Source organism: Pseudopipra pipra, chromosome 7 (assembly GCF_036250125.1).
Source record: "Pseudopipra pipra isolate bDixPip1 chromosome 7, bDixPip1.hap1, whole genome shotgun sequence".
Lineage (NCBI taxonomy): Eukaryota > Metazoa > Chordata > Aves > Passeriformes > Pipridae > Pseudopipra > Pseudopipra pipra.
In genome coordinates, this window is record NC_087555.1 from 30171327 (window position 1) to 30192077 (window position 20751).

The 20751-nt window shown below is 47.6% G+C and overlaps 1 protein-coding gene across 1 annotated transcript in view; it reads right to left on the bottom strand.

Moving 5' to 3' along the window:
• Nucleotides 1-15559, bottom strand: part of SLC12A8 (solute carrier family 12 member 8) — a 51957-nt gene extending 36398 nt beyond the window's left edge. The window contains exons 1-5 of the mRNA XM_064661459.1: nucleotides 15518-15559; nucleotides 11200-11423; nucleotides 10289-10435; nucleotides 7114-7305; nucleotides 4479-4710 (exon numbers count right to left, since the gene is read on the bottom strand). Of these exons, the coding sequence (XP_064517529.1) occupies nucleotides 4479-4710; nucleotides 7114-7305; nucleotides 10289-10435; nucleotides 11200-11271 (643 nt within the window). The 5' untranslated portion in view covers nucleotides 11272-11423; nucleotides 15518-15559. The remainder of the gene's footprint in view (nucleotides 1-4478; nucleotides 4711-7113; nucleotides 7306-10288; nucleotides 10436-11199; nucleotides 11424-15517) is intronic.
• Between the last annotated feature and the right edge of the window lie 5192 nt (nucleotides 15560-20751).

Genomic DNA, 20751 nt, shown 5'->3' on the forward strand with positions numbered 1-20751 from the left:
CCCTCTCTTATGATACTGGGGCACACCCCTTGCACCCAAAAATAAAACAAAACAACCCAGAGTCGAGCAAAAGCCCCTGACTAGGATGCTTTGATCATTTTCATATTACATATGGGGGAATATAATTAATTAATTCAGTCCATCAAAGCCCCAGAGGCACCATTTGAGAGATCTTTGCACCGGAGTGTTTATATACATAAATCACTTTAACAATTGCAGGTTCTTTGTCTGATGGAGCAGCTTCAGGCAAAGCTTATCTCCCACAGCTCCTCACCAGTGGTACCCGCAGGAGAGCATCAGCTCTCCAGCTCAGCCACAGAACACTGGAGGGGGATGAATCTTCCAAAGCACTTGCCCTCAGAGGAAGAAGTGAAGATGATAAATGAGTTTTCTGGGCTCTGTGTGAGCAACTTTGGGAAGCTAAAACTCAAGTGGGTGACAAGAAGGATGTGGTTTGCATGAAAAATAATCACAAGCAGAAGCACCCTGACAGCAACATGCCTTTCAAACCTCCCTATGCCCCTGAGAAATGAACCACTCAGATTTCCCAGTCAGGAGGAAAGGGCTTAGCCCCACACAGCCAGGCTCCACGCTCGCCCCAGCCACATGGTACCGTCTGCTGCAGGACAGGGGGGATCCCAGCCCAAGGGGACACAATTACTGAATTACCAACAAAATAATTTATTGTTTTCTCCCCCAGGCATTTAAGAAGCTGCTGTCGGGCCCCTTTTGCTCATGTTGTGATTCCTTTCATCTCTCCATCAAAGCACAGCCAAATTAACACCAGCCCTCCTCCCAGTGATCGCCCCCCATGCGCTCCCACAGCCGCTCTGCTTTAACAGGGCACCTGGGAGCCACTGCCAAAACAGGAAAGCAGGCGCCTAATTGAAAGGGAGTATTTGGGAGTCACCCTACACAAAAATTAGCAGAGATATGCTAGGAAAATAAAAGAGTGGGCATTAACGGACAGCTTATCTTCTTTTTCCGTGACTCTAACGTTCGGGACATGAAAAGGCCAAAAAGTTTCACATACTGTTCTAAGGAGCTGGTCAGGGATAGGAGCATCCTCTCCTCTGCGTTCAACTGCTCCTCCCAGAATAACTTGGGCTGATTTTGAGGTAAGGACCTCCAGGATTAAAATGCGGATGTACACAAGCCAAAAAATCCCTGCTACTATGAACATTTGTAGCAAGTGCTGGGTCTTGCTTATGGGTTGAGAAGTTGAGCACAGACTGATTTCAATTCACCTGTGTTAGGTTTGATATAAACAGTAACCTGTGCCTAGGGATAAAGAGAATATAGATGTCTTCTGTCTGAAGGAAGGACCATAGGGGTCTCTGTTTATGGAAGGGGCCTGAATTTTAAGATGAGTGGCCAGAGACAGCTCAATGAAGCTCGTTTTCAGACAGAACAGGGAGCTCCTCTGCTCGCTACCCACCCTTGGCTGAGATCCTAGCCTGGGACTGTGACCCAGCCCCAGGGGAAGTGCCAGCTGGAGCCAAGGGAGGATTTAGGATTAACTCCAAAACATCAGCCAGTCCCACCCCATCCTGCGGGCAGCCTGTGGAAAGGAGCAAAGCCCTCGGGGCCAGACAGAGGGACAGGGCAGGCTGGCAGGGAGCCGGCAGTCCCAGCGGGGTCAGCAGCATCTGGAGAAGCGACCCAGAGCACTCCCTGTCTGCTGGAGCTGCTCAGTTCCTCCGGCCCCAGCTCCGGACTGCAGGAGCCTGGCTGGCTTTGGAGCGGGAGCAAGCCACGGCAAGAGAGAGGAAAAAAAGGAGAAAAAGCAGCGGGAAGCCCTGCTGAGAAGCCCCCTTTTGTGTAAACATGCTCCGTCCTCAGACTAAAAATAAAGGCAAACCACAGGAAGGGAGTGAGTGCTTGGACAATATCCGATTTGGTGTGTGCCTGGGTGTGAGCTGCGGGAACAGGGAGAAGAGCAGGGGACTCCACCCAGAGCAACCACACAAAGGCAGCCGGTTAAGACCTTCAAGATGGACAGGCATTCCTGGAGATTATTTAAATCCAAATAACTGCTGCTTGGCAGATGTGCGGTCCTTTGGTATGTGCGCAGCACTTGGAAACACTAAGTGAGGGAAAAGGCTGCCATGACAGGAGCAGGAAAGGCAGGATAACAGCACATGGCCCATTTTACAGGTTCTGAGACTGCAACCTGAGGCTGTGAACTGAAAGCCCATAAACCTGCCATAAAAAAAGGACACAACCCAGAAAAGATGTCAGCTGAAATCCAGCTCAGAGGTCTGTCCTCAAAAACTACCTCTCCCTGCACGCTCAGTCCCCGCTGCAGCCACAGAACCACACTCAAAACAACTGCATGCTTGTGAGGGCTGTGGAGAGATGATTAGTGGACTGCTCACCTCAAAGGGGTCTCAAATGCTTCCCCAAGTGCTGGGCTTTGATGCATTGCACTCCACCATTGCCATCAGCTGGCTTCTGAGGAGGGAGCTTCACTGACACCTGCTCGTCCCACCTGCAGCCTCTTGCAGGAGGGATGCTTTGCTGGTGGGGGCAATTGCACTGGAGAGAAGAATCCATCCATCCATACAGCGTGAGGAGGCTCCTCAGAGCCCAGCGCTCACCGTTGGTGCTGACACACCACTCAGAGGCCTTCTGGGGAAATGCAGGGCTCGAGAGGATCCCACCGCCCAGCCTGGAGGGAAAACGCACTCTCACCGGGAAGGGGTCTGTGAAAGCAGAGAAACCCACAGCTCTCCCTGCCAGCTGTATGGCCGCAGGTCCCACTGTATGGGCAGAACTGCTCTGGGGTACTTGCATTTGGGGCTTGGATCTGGCCACCATCAGCCCAGTGTCCTTCCACCCACTGGAAGCCCTCCTCTCTTTGGTCAGCTGTGGCTAAACTGCAGCATCTGCAATGCTCAGCCACCTCGTTTCCCTTCCTTTCTCTATTTTCTGTCAGAAGAAAATGACATAGTGCTCACCAGTGGAGGAAATCAAAGACAACTATGTTGACCTCAACTTGGGCATGTTTCCTGCTGACGTCTGTATTCCTCTAATTCTCGCCTCCTGGGGCCATGTTCACTTTCCTACCATCAGGCCTCACCTTGAGTATTCATTTTTCTTTACTATCATAAAGGTCTCCTACGAGCACAACCAAAATGCAAACTCCCTCCATTTACTTTAGAAAACAACTTCCAATGAAACACAGCTGTTTGGAGCAGCTCATTTGCTTTCTCTGCAAAACAGGCCACAGCAACAACCGTCCTTGCTTCATTTTCATTCACAAGTACTGCTGAAACTTTCACAGGCTTCCATTTGGGGCATTTCTTACATGCTAAATATAAGGCTCTTTCCATAAGGCTCTTTCTATAAGTGTCTTTCCATAATGCTCTGTCTTACAGGGGAGCAGCTGCTTCTGTCCCCGTGCCGTGCCACATCGTCATCGCACACTGTACCAGCAGCACGAAACAAAACAGCAGCATGAAAGACAGCAGTGCCATCAGTGCTATGAGTACCCACATGACTCACCTCCTGCCACCTGGCTCAGCGGCTGAATCACAGCTATCAATCAAAACTGAAGATCTTTCCTTTAAACTCACTTTAGTAGGTCACTTGCAACCCCCCAAGGTGCTGCCGGACACAGAGGAAGCCAAGAAAAAGGTGACACCTTCTGTTTACTCAGCTAATTACACTTATTGCTGGAGTGGCTGCTGCGGCACTTGTAGGCTGCTTCCACAGCAACAACCCACGCCTTCAGTTGTGTTTCCCAGAGAACACTTCTTGGGAATGCAGATGGAGGGAGGGGAAGGAGGCTTGAGGTGCGAGAAGGGCTGCACTGAACCTCTCCCTTGCCCAAGCTGGAGCCGTCACTGCTGGCTGAACTCAGTCTGGGAAAAGTTAACAGGAGAACTCACACTCACAGCTCCTTGAAACCCAAGCGGTCACCTGCCCTCACCCAGCTCCCTCCTTATCTCCCCAGCATGACCCTGGACACCAGATCCAGTGGTGTGCAGCCCGGGGCCAGCACTGGTGGCACAGCCAGCACAGCTCAGCACAGGCAGGGTCTAAGTGACCTCAGAGGACTCCAGGAGAAAATCTTCTTATCTCAAAGTCACAACCCTCCGTTTTCATGGGCACAATGCTTAATGCTGAGTTAGGCAGCAGAAGGCAACAAAGAGCAACTGCAAACACAGATGCTCTCTGTTGTTAGAAAATCTCTGACTACAGTACAAGTATAACAAGCACACACATTGAGAGCTGAATTCCCGAGGTTAAACACCTAAATTATAGGACATCTTCAGTCATGCTCTGGAAATACTTACTTCCTTGCAAAATTATTGGTTGCCTCTAAAAGATCAGTGCCAAAGGACAAGGGATACATCTGGAAGCTCTGAACTCTACCTCTGCCCAAGTGTGTGTAACTTCACACACACAAATGATGAGAAAACCCCAGGAAATTAACACCTCCTGACCTCAATGCAATAAACCCCCAGTTTTACCTGGATCAAGGTGTGTAAAGGACCCAATGACAAAGTCCAGTGTTGAAACAGCCAGCAGGAAGAGCAGCAGGAGCTGGAGCCTGATGATCCACTTCACCCCAGCCAGGTTGATCCCCTGCAGGCCAAACAGGACAGCCAGGGAGATCCCACGCACTGCCCAGATGTTGCTGAGGCTCAGGACATCTGCAATGGACTCTGCAAAGCCAGTGATGTACATGGCACCTGCAACACACTGAGGGACAGGGCTCTGTGAGTGCCCCACGGCAGAAAAGGGATCCCCATGCTGGGCTTGGGGATCTCTGTTCAGACAAACAGACATTTGCTGCCACAATACAATGCTTTTGATGTTACTCTGGCCTACAGGGACTGAACCTTATTGCTCTAGGACAGCATAGCTACAGCCTGGGCAGACAGAGAAGGCTGGGTGTTAGGGCCAGCCCCGCAGCAACATTCCACTGGCTTTAAAATTTATCCTCCATTAACACTCCAGGAGAAACCACACTGGCTTCTCTGAGGGAGAAAAGGATGAGTCAACCTCTGCGTCTCCTCTCTTCTTCTGTTTCTCTGGAGGAAAGGGTCCCGGTTCAACACCTGTCTGAAGAATTGCAGTTTGTTTACCCCTTCATTGCCTTCCAGGGGTTATTTTTAACTCAATGTTTAGTTTGGATGTAAAAAAAGATGCTTCACTGGCTCCCCATCTTGTTGCTGGAACGGAGCCTGCACTTTAAAGAAGAGCACATTGTGCAAGCTGTGCCCCCCCCAAGCTCTAGGGAAAGCTGCCTGTTTGTCTTGCAGCAGGGCAGGACATGCACTCTGCCCAGGGTGGTTGAGAGTCTGCAGGACAGGACATCTGCACACAGGCTCAGGCCTCAAACCCCACTGCGGGACAGCAATCTGAAATACCAGGACATTTCCTTCTAGAGGTTCCCACTAGCTGACACTTCAGCAACAACCCTTTCCAGTGCATGGCATCCCTGGAAAACCAGGTCAGGGTTTGCTGGCATGCTGACATGAGTGGTATGAGCTCGGGTCCTGCAACCCCACTATCCCTGTTCACAAATGAGGGATGTGCAGCACAGCTCCCACATGCCTGGATGGGAGAAAACCCCCACCCAAGCCAGCAAGAGTGGAGCAGACCCCTCATTCACTGCAGATCCCCCACCTTGGACAGACCCAGCACTCCTCCACTGAGGGTGCTCAGAACAATCTGGGTCTGTCCAGGAGATGCAGGTTCATGTGTGGTTTTCAGCAAGGTGCAGGGCATCCACCTGTCCAGACTCAGACACCTGCACCTTGGACATCCTGAAGGATTCACTTCCATCATAGGTAGACAACTAGCACAGATCAGGGGAACCAGACCCTGACTCTCTGCATCAGCAGCATGTGAGCAGGCATTCCCCACTTGCCCCAGTCAGAGTAGGGAATAGGGAATACTCCACTTCTGGCTGGGCTTGTCTGATGATAGAAGTTACAGCACTCCACGAGCATCTTATACCAGGGAGCAGCCTGCAGCTGGTGCAAAGCACATTGGGCAAAAAGCACGGCCAAGAAGGGAAAGGCATCAGGTTTTGGGAGCAGGCAAAGTTCTTAACTGAGTTGCCAGCTCCCACCCTACACTCCCCCGTGCACATGAGATGCCTACACAGGGGCCAGCGCTGCCGCAGCCCAGCTTTTATGACCCTCAGGACAGGCTGCAACCTGATTGCTTTCCCAGACAGGGTCCTCTCAGAGAGCAGGAGTGGAAAATATGACAGGAAGGATTCTCATGTGTGGCCCATTTCCATATCTTGGCTTGTAACAAGGTTCAGTTTGTATTTTATGGACACTTGCTTTTAATCTGGAGCAAAAGGAGAAGAGGGGATTATTTTTGGTTTGGGGGTTATTAAGGGGTTTTGGAGATTGCTGTAAACCAGTCAGTTAAAAACAAACCTCCATAAAAATGCTTCTCTGCTCACCACATTTTATACTGTTCATAACGTCTTTATAGGGGGAGGGGGTTAAGTTACTGCAGGTTTAAGAGATTATTTTCCATTCTTTATGTGCACTACTTGTGTATTTTTGTGCTTCACCACCATGAAAGGTCTTTGGGATCTTTCGGAAAATCCAGAACTGTGACTTTTGGCTCACAAGAAGTGGCACTTACCACTGCCCAGCCCTCCTCCCACACCAGCTCCACTTCTACTGGCTCCTGCAGAGAAGCAGCCAAGGCTTGCCCGGTCCCTAAGGGCATGGGGAGCACACCAAGGCCAACCTGCCAGCCCACAGCTGCTCACTGAGCTTTAGGTGGCCACCCTGACTCTCCCACTTCAGTTTAATTTCAGTCTCCCGCCAGCAAGGGCATGTCCTGGCAATGGGGCTAATTTGGGATGGGAGAGCATGTCCTGCATGGCTTGTTCAGACACACAACTCCTCCACCATTGTGACTCTCGCCAGACAGCACATTGTCATGCACAAGCTCACTCCTGGGGAGCAGAGTGGGGTTGAATGCTCCCTGTGGTGGCCTCCCATGTTGCTCAGCAGAGTGAAGTATTACCCAGATTTTACCTGGAGCATTGCTTCATGAGGCAGGAAAGCAAAGATTAATACCTGCATTGCAAAGTTTCTAAATTTTCTTTAAACAACTTTTTCAAATTACCTGGCCAAAAATGTAAAGGATGCCAATGGTCCCCGCTATTTGACCTCCAAGGACAGTAGAAATCATGGAGTAGACTCCTCCACTTCCAATGCTGCACTTTTCACACACTCCAATTCCAGACAAGACCGTCACCAGGGCAACCAGGATGACAAAGGACACCAGAAACATGCCCATTACAATGCCAGTGTTTCCCTGGAATGAAAAAAAAATAATCAAATAAAGATCAATTCACACCAACTCCGTTGAGATAGAAAAAGGACCTACCTGCCTCTAGTCACTAGTGATGTATGAATCTGGAGTCATTACAGATTAAAAGAAATGCACACAGATACCTCTAGTTGTCTAATTAACGTAACTGATTGCCAAGTTTACAGCTCCTACTAGCTCCCCTTTGATGTAAACCTGTCTCAGCCTGGGGCTCAGCAGACCTTTACATGAGCTGGTTCTGCTCTGTCACAGAATCACACAGAATATGCTGAGTTGGAAGGGACCCACAAGGACCATTGTATCCAACTTTCAGCCCTGCACAAGACTTCTCCATGAATCACTGATTTTGTCCTCTGGTTTAAAAGGAATGAGGTCAAACAATGATTCAGCCACCATAGGCAGGGGATCGCTGCCTATTTGCGTGGTTTAGAATGACATGCTTAAAAAAGCCACAAAACACTTTAATAACAAAAAGTAGTTTCAAAATTGAACCCCTGGGATTTGCAAAAGCTGATTTATTAACAGCACCAAGCTCGTATTTTAATTTTTCAGAAAATTTACCTCTGAAAGCTCTGATCCTCCCAAACAATGAGATCCCAAAGAACAAAACCCCAAAGGCAACACAGCATGGAAGATAAATAACAGTCTCATAAACCAGCGTGTGCCAGCCCTTATCTGAGGGACGTACACAGAGTGACAGGTGGCTCTCGCCCTCCATGGGCTCGGGGGAGTTTTGTGCACAGGATTCAGCCCCGCTGAAAAAAAAACAGCCCTTCCTGCTTGCAGCAGAGGGAGGGCCCCGGGAGGAGCTGCTGCACCAGCCACGGTCTCAGTGTGGGGTATAGAGCAAAAGCCTCTGAACAAACACAGCTGCAGGTCCCTGTTGGCAGCGTTAAGGGCCAGCATAACCCATTTTTTGGGGTGTTCGGTTTGCCATTTAGAGATGGATTTTCAGAAGGAGAAGGTGCTTAGCACCTCCAAAAGCACTTAAGGACCTCTTCTGAGCTCGGGATCCTGCCACCCTCCTACCCTCTCGCACACGGCTGTAATTTCTTTTCCAGGGTCAGAAGTTCTCCCTCGTGCTCCAGCCCACCTTCCTCTGCTGACAAATCACTCAGACCAGCGCACAGCAATCAGAAATCTCCTCCAGTGCCCAGCGCGTCATTAAGGTCTGGCTTCCCTTCCCTGCCTTTACTCATATTACAGGACATGTCCACATCCCCCCTTTCCAGCCTTGCTCCAGCAGTGCTCATCTTTGAGGTCACACTAGCCGTGATGGGGTTTGTTTATCACCAGCACTAAAAGGCTGCCTCCCTGCTCCGGGGTTGGTTGAAATCCCAGATTTTTTTTTCTTTTCTGTTTTTTGTGAAAAAAAAAAAAAAAAAAAAAAAGAAACATATCCAGGATGTTGCTATCATCATAAAATCCTATTTTGGTTCAGCATCCTGCTGCCTTTGACAGGGGTGTTATCTGGTCAGTGGGGAACAGAGCCAAGGTTTGCTATAAATGCAGCATAAACGCAGCTGTGGCTGGGTCAGCACCACAGCCCACTCCAACTCCATACTCCTTTTTAAAAGGACAATTGTTCTTTTTTTTCAACTGCTTACCCTCAGGTTAAAGGGTTAATAAATCTGACATGCTTCAGTTAAAAAAAAAAAAAAAAAAAAAAGGCAAAAATATGCAATTCATGTAGCCTTGGGCTTTTCCAGAAAGTGCTGGTGGCACAAGGCTATGGCAGCAGTTAGTTAATGGGCAATCCAATGGTTTCCAAAGAAGAAAGGGTTAACATCAAGACCCGAGGAAGAAGGCTGGACTCACAGCAACAATAGCAAGCAGAGAAAGTGGGAAGAAAAAGCCCCCATTAAATGCTGATGCTTATTTATGCATGCGCCAGAAGGGGTTAGTGCAGCAACTATCCTTGTCAACATTCAGGCAAGATTAGGGTCCCCTGCAACTGCAAAGCTGCAACAGCCCGGGCTCCAGCCCTGGAAATTTATAGCAAAAGCCTGACTGTGAACAGCTCGATGTATGACCGTCCTCTGCCAGGGGAGCTCTCTGCCAACCTCAGTTTCTCCTCCCTTCCCTTTCATGCTAACTTCCAGCTGGTTCAGTTTTTCTTTTATTTACTGGCTTTATTTTCATCTGTGTTTGGTCCAGCAATAACTTACTTTCAAAGGAGATGTGGAGGAAATAAAATCAGAAGGAAAAGGAAGGTAGAAAATCATCCCAACTTCTTCAACACAATGACTGCAGCTCCCCTCAACACCTCCAGAGCAGTAATTTTCAATACAAAGTGTCTTCTTGGTCCTTTCGGAAGGCGTTCACCATGCCTGTGACATTAACTCATGCCTGTGACATGAACTCTGCCTGAAGCTCAAATCCCATCCATCCCTGGGGGAGCTTTCCTTATTCTAAGAGGAAATGTTAAGGGACAATACAACATTTTTCATCATGAGGGGAGCAGGGACACTCTTCCAGGCTCTGACTCTCAGTGAGATATTATTCTGGATCCAGAACTGAAATTCTCTTTGATAGCAATGACAATTTCAACTGACTGAGGAATCCCTGTTCAAGAAATCAGGGACTCAATCACTGATGCATTTAGAAGAGATCTGCTCCAGTGGTGTTAGGAAAATGGCTGAGTACCTGGAACTACGGTGATACACTTCACCTGAAAAGTGGTTATTCTGTCTTGACAATACAACACAGGGATGTCCCTGTTCATTGTCAAGGTTGTTTGTTGTGTTTTAATTTTTCTTTCCAAAAGCTAAAATAGGAAACCATTTACAAAAACCACTTCAGCTTTACATTTTACCAGAACTTCTTGAAAAGCTACAAAATACCAGAGGGCATAAGCAGTGTTTACAACAAACAGCCCAGAATCCAGAACACTTGGGTGGTGATGTAAGTAAGGAGGTGTGAAGGAAAATGTCTATTCAAACGTCCAGCCAAGTCAGCACTCACTCACCACGAGCCATCCTGTCCTCAGGAAAAGAACCACTCCAAAAATGTTGATCATGCAGGAGGTGAAGACGCCATCCCATGTTCCAAAAAGCACCGGCTCCCATACAAACAGCTGGATCTTCCACCAGGGCTTGGTCTCCGTTTGAGATACCTAGAAAAAGCAAAGCCTTGGTTTTACCTCTCATGTTCTAAGGGCAGGCTGCAGAAGTGGTGCCACAGCCAGCCACCAACAGTGGGACAACCACCAACAGCTACTAAGGCAGCCCTTTGCTGCAAGCTGCCTTTAAGATAAAGGGGCAGTAGGGCTGTTGGGATCCCTGGGCCCTGAAAGAGAATGTTCCCTGCAATACCCTATTTATATTCTTGTAGGATAAGCAGCAACAGAGTCCCACTCAGGCTCAATGAATTAACCCCATTACATGAACCAAAACCACCATTCAAGGGTCCTTTAAAGAACCTGCAGCTGTACTGAGTTTCTCCTCCTGTTCCTGCCAAACACCCCACTAAGGCAAGCAGGATCCTTGGTGCATGGGAGAAGTCTCTTACAGGAGATGACAAACCAGGTAAGACCAGCTGGGACCAACAGAGCAGATTAAGATGGTCTTCCCATCACAGTCATCTCTGATAAGGTCACTTTGTTTCTAAAGGAGACACAGGACTCTGGTACTTGGGGGCACAGTGAATTTCAGAATTGCTGGAACTGAGACCTGAAACTCCAGGGAAATGAGAGTTTTCCTATGGCAACCGCTCCCTCTGACCTCTTTCCCTTTGTAAATAATACACCTCAGATTTACATATCAAAACAAAGGGCAGTGTCATTACTTTGGTCCTGTTTGATTCCCACAGAGGTGACCAGGAGGAGTACAGAGACCATGGAGATGGAAATTTGGGAAAGGAAATGGCTCTCTGACATACCTGCTGTGCTTCCTCATGGAAGAGCTCTTGGACATAACCCTCACTTTGGGGAGCATTCAGGCTGAACATCATATCCTTCACGTTGCCTCTGCCTGCCCAATGCACAGCTCCAAAACAATCACAGGCGAGGCTGATCCAAGTGGAAAGTCAGCTATTCCTCTCGGTCAAATTCCTGCAGTGCGGGATCCTCCATTGTAGAAGATTCATGGTTTTATTGCACTTTACTGTGAAAGCAGGAAAGACAGAAGACATGACTGCTGCTTTCTCAATCTGCCAAAGCACAAGGCCATTACCCACAGGGAATCAACAGCAGCTCACAGCAGATGCTGAACCACAGAGTGACACCACAGCAAGCAGAGAGCAATGCTCCCCCAGCACCTCCTAAGGCCTGCTCCTGGCACAGGCTCTACCACTATTCCTACATTTAACAACCCTTGGTGGCCTTTCCTGAATCTATCCACACCCCTGGCGTCCCCAGCATCCTGTAGCACTTCACTGTGTGTTGCCTGCAAAATGCATTTCCTCTCCTTGGTTTTTAATCTGGTGCCTGGTAATTTCATTGCATGGCCCTGTGCTCCAGTGACAGAGGACACACGGATTATTTACTTCCCAGCACCACCAATTACTTCATAGCCTTGATCACATCTCCTCCAGCTGTACCTTTTGCAGACTAGGGTCCTGCCAATGTAACCTCGCCCCTGAGAAGTGAGTTACCTCACTCTGCCCCTCTCCCAGCACGATGCAGAGATGAAACTGGAGCAGTGGAAGGGATTCACCACCACAGACTCACACTCTGCATTCCTGATGCTCTCAGCCATCCCCTGTACTGATGTACAGGAGCCTTTTTTCAGTCACACCCACCCTTGGAGCTACAGTCTTGTCTGCAATGGCCCAAATTCAGACTCCTATCTGTCACAGGCAGACTCTGGCAGAAACAACACCATGTATGTAACCAAGAAAGCAGCATCAAGCTTTATTTCAGGGGTAACTAAACCCATCTTTACAGAAGGGGAAAGCTAGCACAAGCATTTCTCTGCCTTGAAATTGCTGGTTCCTTCTCTCATCAGGTTGTCTTTAAAATTAAGTTCTCTCTCTAATAATAGAGAGGTACATTTGTACACCTCCCTCCAGCTGGCTGCAAGTCTTAACTTCCCCCAAATTTTCTTGTGAGGGCCATCAACAAGCCACCCACAGCCTCCCTTACCAGTTGTCAACAGAGCCTTTTTGGCCATTCCTCAGTACAGCTACACCATGCCTAGGCAAGACAAAGAGGGTTGCAGCCAGAGGGGAGCAAGCTCCATGACTGTGGAGAGGGAGGTTTGTCTGGATCGTTGGCTCTCCTGGGGATGGTAAGTTTCCTGGCAAGTTGAGCTTACATGCTTAAAAGAACCAACCATGATCACAGAAGGCTTGTACCAATGGCTGGACACCTTACCTGAGACCAGAGACCAAATCAATTATGGGCACAGTGTAGGAATCTCTGACTCAAGTTTGCAAACTGTGCAGACAAAGCAACCCATAGAAATGTACTTTTCCTATTGCACAGGGACAGAGACATACAGACACTGCTTTGTGTCACTCAGGATTTCTGTATCAGTCTGAATCCCAGCTCCCAGATCAGCACTTTCACCATCCTGCCCTTATTACCCTACTTTGAAATACCCAATAGTAAATACCCAAAGCAGATGCTGCTCCACCACTGTGTTTCAGCTGCAGAAGGTCTCCTACAGCTGGCGTACAATGGTCAGCACAGGAGGTTTTTCTTCGCCCTGCCCACGTGGCCAGTTAAGCAGCATCAAGTCTATAAGAGTTCATTGATTCCCTGCTGCTTCCTCCACATTTTTTGAAGCAAATAACCCCTCACAATATCATAAATGGTTGCTGTTACAGAGAGATTGGGGCTTCAAGCAGGGCAAAAGCAGCAGGAGCAGATAAACTCCAAAGAAACCAAGCTCGTGTTTTTATGCAAATAGCCACAATAATAAAAAATGGAAGAAAATACACAACGTGAAAAAAGATTACAATGGAATAGCCATATTCTCCTAAGATTCCCCAGTGCAGCCCTTCCTCAATAGAGACTTCACTCAGTAAAGCAGTCACTGGGGCCATCCAAACTCCAGTCTGCCACAGCAATCCCGTCCGGATGTAGGAAAACAGGGAGGCTGCAGCCTTGCAGCCCCTTGCTCTCCTAAACCACTCCACCAAGGGACCCCAGGAGGACATGGCCCTGACCCCTTGCAGTGGCTCAGAGTGGCTGAAGGCACTCACTCAGCGTGCCCAGTATGTAACCACGTGTAGGTTTGATACACCCTATTACCCACCTGAAACTTGCAAAATACAGAAATACTCCCTGCACGCAGGGAGTTCAGACCTGAAGCACACCTCGCAAGACATTCTACCTTCCTAGACATTTAAATCCCCTTACCCCACCATTTCCTTCCTTTTTCCCTGCATTAACACCCATCTCCTGCCCTGTGCTCTGGAGCCCTCTCTGCTCAGCCCTGCTCCTGCTCACCTTGGTGTAAGATCTTTCTCCTCCACAATCTCAGGAAATTGCCTCTCCGCTATTGCTCCTCTGTGGCATTTCCAACTGCCTGAAATCTTTTTACTCAATTCTGTAATTATTTACATCCTTCCACAACGCATGGATCCATTCATCCCTAGGAGGCAACCGAAGCAAACACAGGAGGGGGTACAAAGCGCAGAAGCAAGAGCTGAACAAACATGCCAGGACAGCCGCTGCACACGCAGCCACAACCCGATCCGTGCAACATGCTCGTTTTTTTTGCAATTTAGGGTCTGCAAGTGAAAAGTCCTTGTGGTAGGAGCCCCTCTCTTGCCCCATGCAGTACTGTCCCAGCGCAGCGTGGTTCCTAAGCTGCTGAACAGCACAGCGATGTTTTTGTGTGCTATTATCTATCCAGGTCACCAACCCTGAGGAAGCTTTTTCTGCTATACACACCAGCAGGCCAAATAAACCAAACAGGCACAATTTAATATAAGTGAGCCTCTAGCGTGGGAGATAATTGATGTTATTTTTCCTAAAGTTCCTGCCAAATACACTTACCAGTCTATAAATTAAAGACAAATGGCTGTTTTAATCTTTCCATACCATTTAGCATTCAAGAGAGCAGAAGAGCATTAGCAAACCTTGCAAAAACATTACAAAGGCTCATCTCCTTTCCCTGCAACACTTCTATATTTAATTACAAACCCAGATTCCTATAGATCAAATTTCTGTGCCCTCCACATCCTTTCATAGCACTATTTTATTAATCACATTAAAGCTATTTCTGAGCTAAGCGTCGCTCCTCTGAGCTACTCAACAGCTGGCTGATTTTTAAGAGGAAAGGTTAACGCCTTCCCAAGCACAACTGCGTGTGGTCCCACGACCTCCGAAGGCTCTGTCCTTGCCAGAGGAGGTAATTCCAAAGCCTCCCTCCCTCAAGGGACCCAGCAGCCAACAGCACTTTAGTTTTAATAAATCCCCCCAACTCTTCTCCAGGTCAAGTTCTTAAAAACACCTAATTTAGGCGACTCTTAGGAAGGCGGGAAGTAGAAGGAAATAAAGCGGCTACCACTGCAACGAAGGTAACGCCGCACAGAGCAGCTCTTGGCTATTCGCAGTTACTCATTTACTGCACCAGCTCGTTATGTTTTCACATATCTTTGTAGGGTAACGAAGGCTGTGGAACACCACGGGTGGGGAAACAAGCCCGGGCTCTCCCCAACAACTTCAATTTCCCGGTGTGGCCGGATGGCTTCGGTTTTGCAGAGGGCGCGGCGTTGCCAACACCTCCCTGCCAAGGGCTGCGGCCGCCGCACCGCGCTGCCCACCCTGCCCGGAGAGCGCTCCAACTACCTGTTCCCTCTTCTTTTTTTTTTTTTTTCTTTTTTTAAAAGGTTTTTCACCTCCTTCCCCCCTCCTTTTCTTTTGTCTCCCCCCCCCTTTTTTGTACTTTTTTCTTTTGTCCTTTTTTTTTTTACCTTTTTTCCTTTTTTTAAATTTTTTTACCTTTTTTTCTAAAGGGTTTTTTTTAACACCCCCCCCCATTTCATTTGCCCTTTTTTTTTTTCTTTTGCCTTTTTTGGGCCCCTTTTCCACCGTCGCCCCCCCCCCCCCCCATGGCTTTGATTCTTTAGCTTCTCTTTCCCCCGTTTACTTCCCCCCCACCCCGCGCCGCCTCCGCCCCGACGGAGCCGCCGCAACGCCGCGGCCGGAGGGACCAGCGGGCAAAGCACCACTTGCGCCGTCCCCATCACTCAGGTTTGTGCCCCCCCGGCCCGAGGGTGTCCCCGCCGCCCCGGCTCCACTCACCTGGCGGCTCCCGGACCCTCCCTCCCTCCTTCCCGCGGCCGCCGCCCCCGGCCCGCGCTCCTGCGGCGCCGCCTCCCGCCGGGGCGGCCCCGGGCGCTGCCACGTCTGCCGGGCACCGCGCCCGCCCCCGCGGCTGCATCTGCATCTGCCCGGCTCGGGCAGGTCCCACCCGGGCCCGTGGGACACACGCCGGGTGCTGCTTCCCGGAGCGCCGAGACCCCGCAGCGCCCGCGGCGGCGGCACGAACACGGCAGGGTGTGGGAAACTACTGAGGGTTTAGGAGCAGACTTCCACTAAAGCTGCTGTTCTCAGGAGTCTGATAAAAAATAAAAATAAAAAATAAATAACCAAATTGATATGGCTGCTCGGTTGCGGCAGGAGGAAACGCTTGGCCACAGGGAAAGGGGACTCTGATTCTGCACATCTCGGTCTCGATAGGAACTCGCTCCAGCGTAACTTCTCAGCCCTGGGCTGCCAAGAAATTCTGTGACCTTGCATAGGCAAAACTCCATCTGAATTAAAGGCACGAATTTTGGACAGTCTCGATGTTAACAGGATCAAATCTAGAGCCAGCTCATGCAGCATTCACAGATTTCATTTACTTCTAAAATGTGTTAGGGCCATTTTAATTTTCAATAAAGTACCTACAAAAGACATCCATGTAGCCTAGTGAACCCACTTTGATTTTCCAGAGTGTCCTGCAGGGCAAAGTGTAAACAAGCCTTCACTCTTGGATGGAAACAGCAAGGACAAGCAAGTGGCAGAAGAGGAAAGGAAGAGTTCAGAGGAGACAGATGACTTCTCAAAGGAGGATGAAGCCTGAGGAAATCACAGAATGGTTTGGGTTCAAGGAGATCTTAAAGATCATCCAGTTCCAATCCCCCTGCCATGGGCAGGGACACCTTCCACTATCCCAGGTTGTTCAGAGCTGCATCCAACCTGGCCTTGAACACTTCCAGGGTTGGGGCATCCACAGCTTCTCTGGGCAACCTGTGCCAGTGTCTCACCACCCTCACAGTAAAGAATTTTTCTTATATCTAATCTAAACCTGCCCTCCTTCAGTTTGAAGCCGTTCCCCCTTGTCCTGTCACTACATGCTCTTGTAAATAGTTTCTCTTCATCTTTCTTGTCAGCTCCCTTTCAGGTACTGTAAGGCTGCAATTAGGTCACCCCTAAGCCTCCTTCCCAGACTGAACAATCCCAATTCTATGGGTATCTCCCCAGGATATTCCATTCCTGGAATATTTCAAAAGCTCTCCTGCAGCTCCCTTTTTACACTCTGTACAACTACCAGGGAACAGGTTCAGCCAGATTCTCCTATCTTGAGGGCCAGTGCAAAATCTGAAATAAGTATGTTCGATTTGTTGCAGAACTGATGAAGAGTCACTAATTCCCGGAGGACCAAGCCCTGTCACCTGCCTGCAGGCATCTTTGCCCCTACACACATGTGCACACAAGGCAAGTGCTAAAGAAGTTTTTTGGGCTAGTTGCCACGGCCACCCCCCACTGCTGAACACTTCTTTGGGAAATCCTGCCTCCTCACTGGAAAGAACTACAGCTGAATTCCAGCAAAAGGTATTTTCAAGGACCGCATTGACACATTAAAATCACCAAGCACTGCTGCTAAGAAGCACTTTCAGAAGTGGTCGGTGTTGAGCTCTGTCTGCTATTTAAGTCATGGCAATTTTCAACATTTTCCTTCTTGGCAAGAGAATCCTTCCAAGAGAAGGAGCATTCCTTCAGCAGGGCTGTGTGTGTTTTGGAGGAGCACACTGCTTTTCCATACTCAGCACGTGAAGAAAACCATAACTGGCATAAACTGTCCCATCTCCAAAGGCAATCAACCAGTGGCAGTCACATGCACAGCAGTTTGCTTTCTTTAAAGAACAGATTTTGAAAATAATAAGGTAGCACAAAGGCAAGAGAAGTGGCTCCAACTTAGCTTACTTGTAATGAATATGTGATGATGTGGAGTGGTATGAATTCCCTCAGTGTGTGCTCAGGATGGCTGCATGACTCACAGCTGGCTCAGCCACCAGCATCTTCATGTGGGCCTTCCTCCACACTGCCTCAGGGTCTACACCACCTTCCAGGAAAACCATCACAAACCATTTGATTAAGTTTTTTAGAAGTCCCAGATAAAATTCTCTCTCATTACGCTGAGTACCTTAGCTCTACTGGGAATAAAAGGGGGGGAAAATGAAAATAAAAGTTAAAATTGTTTTATCAAAGTCCAATTCTTGAGTGCTTTCAGGGCTATCAATGGACACTGCGAGTTCCACAGACCAACTGGAATCCTTTCCCTCAAGTTACATAGGTCCTCAGGACTGGTAGATGGACCATCCAAAGACTGGCAGACCTGTGTTATCAGACATCCTGAACTGTGATTTAAGAAGACTTTCCATAGTCCGTATGGTGTCAGTGGAAATTTGTCCAGGGAATGGAGTCTGGAGATGGATATATGAGAGTAAGGAGGGTGCCAAAAGGTTATGTGGGATAAAACCAGTATGGGAACACCACAGAGGTGTCAAAGATACAAACGTGGTCCACAGAAACAGGGAAAGTAGCAGCGCAGAGGTTGGTCAGCAAGAGATGTGAATTTGAAACATCCACAGGTCTGAGCCATCCTATGAAATGTGGAAAGGACTGATTCTTAGTAGGATGGATGTTAATTACCACCTACCTCATCACCATCTTCTTCAGCTGCCAGGCATACATGTCTTACAACACAGCAAACTGCAATTTCCATGTACACAGCACAGACTGTGAATAAACTACACAATTTAGCTAATCACATTGCTTAATGACCTACAAATCCTAGATCAACAGTAAAACACGCTGTGACACGTAGAGTATGTTCCTAGACTAAATGAAGAGCCAGCCTTTTTCAAGTTCATTCATCACTGCAAACTGTATAATACTTTGCCTTTCAAATGGATTTTTACCTGATGTTGCTCAGCGTGTGTAACAGCAGTTATCAATATAATACCTGACCATCACTACAACATTCTTGTTTCAATTCCTTAAAATGGATTTTCAGGAAACAACTCTGTGAGAGCCGACACTGCCGAAGCGCATTTCCACACCCGCTGTGGGGACTCGCACTGTCCTTAGAGCTCATTTTCAACTGGCTGCAACATCCATCACTCTAGCTACGTGTTTGACTAGGAGACTGATCAGTCATCCTGTTCACTTTGATTTGACACTTTCCTTTAAGGTAACAAATGTTGTTTTAAAGAAAATCCCCCTTTCTGAGTCCTGGTTTGTACAAAAGGATAATTTTGTCCCAGTGGTATCCTTGTGCTTGCTTATCCGTCTTTCTGAGCTGTAACTTTCTTAGGCTGTTCTGTCTATAATTAGCTTTGTAACAAAGATGATTTCAGGAACTGGCAAGAGAAATGGAAGAAAACACAAGACTTGAGAGAAAACAAATAAGTCATCCTTTCAGCTTCTGATGTCATCCTCTGCTTTGTTCTTACACAGCACTGCGTAGTCGAGATTACCTCGCAATTACCCTGAACATTTCCAGCACTCGCAGTCGTTGCTTTATCGTCTCTCATGACTCAGTTTATCTTGTGGCAAGAAAGACCGATTAAAGAAGTGCTGCTCCCGAAGACCTTTCAGAGTATAACACATTTTGAACAGTCATTATTCATATTACAACAGAGAAATATTTTTTTATAAATCACACTGCGAAAAAAATGGATCCTCTTCATTTCAGTTAGGCCAGGCTAGTGCTTTTGATCTAACAGCAGTTACAAAAGCTCTGTTACTTCTCCCTCTGTGAAATGGCACTAATGATCACATCTGACCATGAGAATAAGAAAAATATATATATATATATAAATAAAAGTGAAAACTAACACATGTTCAGTGCCACTGCTTGCATTTCTATAGCCAGGCCAGCTTACCTCTCTCAGGCTATGCAGCTGAGAAGGTATCACCTCCTCTAAATGAAGGCAGCTATGTACAAGCTACTGGCAGTGCACTGATCTGTCTCAAAAGATATCAGCACAAAGCTTGGTCTGGGACTAGGCACCCACATTTCTAGCCAAGAAGCTTGAAAGGTGCAGCCGCTGGCCAAATAAAATCACACACAGAGCGATCACGCAGCAACATGTCTTGGCTCTCCTAGAAGACAGGAGACAGGCAGAAGTTGCCCAGGGAGATGGACTCTAAGCAGAAAGAAACAACAGTAACTTGTACATCCAGCAATCATCCAGAAGTTCAAATATGGGAGGTAGGAACTGGATCTCATGCTTTCTGCACGATGTGCATGGCTGCTTACACACGCAAAGTGATGCAGCTGCAAAAGACACACACGCACACATTTTAAAACAGAACCTCACCAAACCATCCTATTTAATTTCTGCCAGTGACTCAAACACGTATGCATTTGACTGCTTTTGAAATTGAAAAGCTGGAGCAGATGGTGCAGCAGGAACCTGAAGACCAGCCCTGGTGTGACAGGGGAAGGACACTGCGGAGGAGGCAACTTACCTGAGCAACAAGGGCAGGGCTGTTGGCTTCAGAAAGGACAGCACACATGGGCTCCATTTTAACTCCCTATGCCAGTGGACAGCTCTCTTCTTTAAACTCCGTGTCTCGACAACTAAAGCAGACAAAAAAGCAAACAATATTCTCTCGGAGACTATATTCTGTTGATCTGGCAAGCGCAATGCATAAGATAACCAACACATGGGACACCTGAACACTCTTCCAGACTACCTCCCTAAGCCAACCCACCTCCAAATAGCTCAACTTTATCATAAATTGCTGTCTAACCTCAAGCTACAAAATAGTTTACTCTGTGCAGTGCAAGAAAAATACTAATTTCAGCTAGATATTTTTAATGCCTCTAAATACACAAATAACCAATTATTTTAATAGAAAATTGTTTCCTTCTTCTAGCAAAAAAAAAAAAAAAAAGGCAAGCCAATTTAAATAGACTATTTTTCTCACTCAAAACAAAATGTAGCTTCTGGCAAATCTTTTCAATATCAAAATATTGAAAAATATCTTGTTTTCAGTATCACTTTACTATTTGACAATTTTAATCATGTAAGCCAATATGCAGAAATGATCAGTTTTGATTTCTTATTTCCATTGTATAACTAAAACAAATAAAAATCAGTATAACTAATATAAGTGAACATAAAGACAAGCAGGGTGGCTGAGTACAGAGACACTTTGTCAAGCATGTTGCAGAGTGCACCCACAATTTAAAAATATTA